Below are 3,635 nucleotides of genomic sequence, written 5' to 3' on the forward strand. Positions count from 1 at the left end.
TGAAAGTGAAAGAGGAGAGTGAAAAAGTTGGCTTAAAGCTCAACATTCAGAAAACTAAGATCATGGCATCTGGTCCCATCACGTAATGGCAAATAGATGAGGAAATAGTGGAAACAGTGGCTGACTTTATTTGGGGGGCTCGAAAATCACTGCAGATGGTGATCGCAGCCATGAAATTAAGAGACACTTGCTCCTTGGAAGGAAAGTTAGGACCAACCTAGACAGCATATTAAAAAGCAGAGACATTACTTTGCCAACAAAGTTCCGTCTAGTCAAGGCTATGGTTTTTCCAGTAATCATAAATGGACATGAGAGTTGGACTATAAAGAAAGCTGAGTGCCAAAGAATTGATGTTTTTGAACTGTGGTGTTGGAGAAGACTCTTGAGAGTCCCTTGGACTGCAAGGAGATCCAACCAGTCCATCCTAAAGCAGATCAGTCCTGGGTTTTCATTGGAAGAACTGATGTTGAAGCTGAAACTCCAATACTTGGCCACCTGATGTAAAGAGCTGACTCATTTGAAAAGACCCTGATGCTGGGAGAGATTGAGGGCAGGAGGAGAAGGGGACGACAGAGGATGAGATGGTTGGATGGCATCACCCACTCAATGGACATAGGTTTGGGTAGACTCCAGCCATTGGTAATGGACAGGGAGTCCTGGCGTGCTCCATGGGGTCGCAAAGAGTTGGACTTGACTGAGCGACTGAACTGGAACTGGAAATACTACTTTAAAGAATCCACCTGCAATACAGGAGACCCAGGTTCCATCCCTGGGTTGGGAAGATCCCCTGGAGAAGGGAATGGCAACTCACTCCCATATTCTTGCCTGGAGAATCCCATGGATAGAAGATCCTGTCCGGCTGCAGTCCATGGAGTTGCGAAGAGTTGAGTGGGACTGAGCAACTAACACTTCCCAGGAATTGAGGCCCTTCCCAATCTGCCTGTAATGTGGGAGACCTGGGTTCGATCAGTGGGTCTGGAAGATCCCCTAGAGAGGGAAATGGCAACCCACTCCAGTATTCTTGCCTGGAGAATCCCATGGAGGGAGGAGCCTTTCTGGCTATAGTCCACAGGCTTGCAAAGAGTCTGACTCAGCTTAGCACATATACACACATGGCTTCCCAGGTGGCACTAGTGGTAAAGAACCTGCCTGATGTAGGAAACAAGAGACTGGGTTTGATCCCTATGTCAGATAGATCCCTTGGAAAAGGGCATGGCAACTGACTCCAGTGTTCTTGCCTGAAGCAAGCCCATGGACAGAGATGGCCTACATTTTAAGTAGGTCATGATCATTACCAATGAGAATGAAGTAGCTAATTTCCTTCATATCTCATTATGATATCCCATACAGTTCATAGGGTCTAAAACAATCTGACAGGACTGAAGCAACTAAGCTAGTAATATTTAAACAGTGGAATAACTTTTATGAACTCGTTTATTCTTGAGACTCTTTTAAGATATGAAATGGACAGTAATTAACAGAGTTGCATGTAGTTAGCTCAGTTCAGTTCAGTTCAGTCACTCAGTCATGTCCGACTCTTTGCCACCCCATGAACCACAGCACACCGGGCCTCCCTGTCCATCACCAACGGCCAGAGTCTACCCAAACCCATGTCCATTGAGTTGGTAATGCCATCCAACCATCTCTTCCTCTGTCGTCCCCTTCTCCTCCTGCCCTCAATCTTTCCCAGTATCAGGGTCTTTTCAAATGAATCAGCTCTTAACATCAGGTGGCCAAGTATTGGAGTTTCAGCTTCAACATCAGTCTTTCCAATGAACGCCCAGGATTGATCTGCTTTAGGATGGACTGGTTGGATCTCCTTGCAGTCCAAGGGACTCTCAAGAGTCTTCTCCAACACCACAGTTCAAAAACATCAATTCTTTGGCACTCAACTTTCTTTATAGTCCAACTCTCACATCCATACATGACTACTGGAAAAACATAGCCTTGACTAGATGGACCTTTGTGGACAAAGTAATGTCCCTGCTTTTTAATATGCTGTCTAGGTTGGTCATAACTTTCCTTCCAAGGAGTAAGCGTCTCTTAGTTTCATGCTGCAATCACCATCTACAGTGATTTTGGAGCCCCACCCCCCCCCCAAAAAAAGTCAGCCACTGTTTCCACTGTTTCCCGATCAGTTTGCCATGATGTGATGGGACCAGATGCCATGATCTTAGTTTTCTGAATGTTGAGCTTTAAGCCAACTTTTTCACTCTCCTCTTTCACTTTCATCATGTAGTTAAGTGTTCAGTAAATGTTTTGGGGTGAATGTTCAGGAAATGTTCACATTCTCCTCCTGTTTGCCTTGGCCATTACAGTTGAGTCTCTCACCTATTCCTCCCACTTCTTTAGGAAGACAGTGGTATCTGAAATATTTGGTACTTACCTTCAACAAAGAAACACCTAGGTTCCTTTTAGGAGCTTTCCACAGAATTTGGGTTTGCTAGGTGTGATCACACAGCTGTTATCAATTCTTGTTTCTCACGACTGTCATACTTACACACTTTTGGCACCCGTTAGAGTATACTGGCACCCCCACAGCCTTAAAATTTCTTTCATTCGGTAATGATTTGGAGAAGGGTTCCTGACACCATGACAAATGTGGGTTATCAATAACCAAGAGAGTGTTGAATCTACTGTGATAATAGAGTTTATTATTTCTCCCTGTAGTTTTGTTGATATTCCAATTTATAGTTTGAGGGTACTTTACTAAATGCGTATTAGTTTGGTGAGTTGAGACTTTTTTCATTAAGTGATGACTGTCTGTAGCCCTAATATTTTTTATTTTAAAAAGTCTGCCTTGTTAAATAGTGTGCATACCTGCCAAATGGCTTCAACTCTTGAGACCCAGTGGACTGTAACCTGCCAGGCTCCTCTGCTCATGAGATTTCCCAGGCAAGAATACTGAAGTGAGTTGCCATGCCCTCCTCCAGGGGATCTTCCCAACCCAGGGATGGAACCTGCATCTTCTGCATTGGCAGGTGGGTTCTTTAACCATAAGTGCCACCTGGGAAGCCTTGGTTAAATAATGCTGATAAAAAATTAATTATGGAAATTTTTATTCGAGACAAATTACAAGCGAGGAAGAGCATATCAGAAAACTTTGAGAACTCTTTCTCAGCTAGAAGTCTAGACACAGTTGTATAAGTTTTTTTTTTGAGACAAAGGACTGTACACCAAACGACTTTATTGACAGTTTCCTCAACCCAAGTCTACCCGTCATTGTGGTACGTTATGTGACCCCCTTACAAGATCAAGAAGGAATGTTATTTTTAAGAAGTCATCTTGTTGATTCTGGGAGAATGTTGCTCTTTATGGCTGAGCAGGTATTCCTGCTAAGGTGGGGAGGTTTGGTCAAGGCATAATGCACAGGCGCAACACAATGAAAGGAGAGAAGAGCCCAAAGCATAGAGAATTTTTTATGTTTAAAATTTTCTTGTCTTGCCATATTATATGAATTTTATATCACAATAGTAATGTAATTTCTCCAGCTTTCTTTTGCCTCTAAATTAGATCGGAGAGGAGTGTTCTAGAGTGAGAGAAACCAAGGGAGAGAGGAGGAGGTCAAATCTCTTGGGAAAAGCAATGCTCAATATAAGAATAACACAAGCATCAAATCCAAAAAGTAACATTCA

General features: G+C 43.2%; 1 protein-coding gene across 1 annotated transcript in view; it reads right to left on the reverse strand.

Moving 5' to 3' along the window:
• Window positions 1-3,223, reverse strand: part of RABGGTB (Rab geranylgeranyltransferase, beta subunit) — a 12,181-nt gene extending 8,958 nt beyond the window's left edge. The window contains 1 exon segment of the mRNA XM_010857613.1: window positions 3,217-3,223. Within this exon segment, the coding sequence (XP_010855915.1) occupies window positions 3,217-3,223 (7 nt within the window).
• Window positions 3,224-3,635: the final 412 nt, after the last annotated feature.

Source organism: Bison bison, unplaced genomic scaffold (genome assembly GCF_000754665.1).
Source record: "Bison bison bison isolate TAMUID 2011002044 unplaced genomic scaffold, Bison_UMD1.0 scf7180017864382, whole genome shotgun sequence".
In the NCBI taxonomy this organism is placed as follows: Eukaryota; Metazoa; Chordata; class Mammalia; order Artiodactyla; family Bovidae; genus Bison; species Bison bison.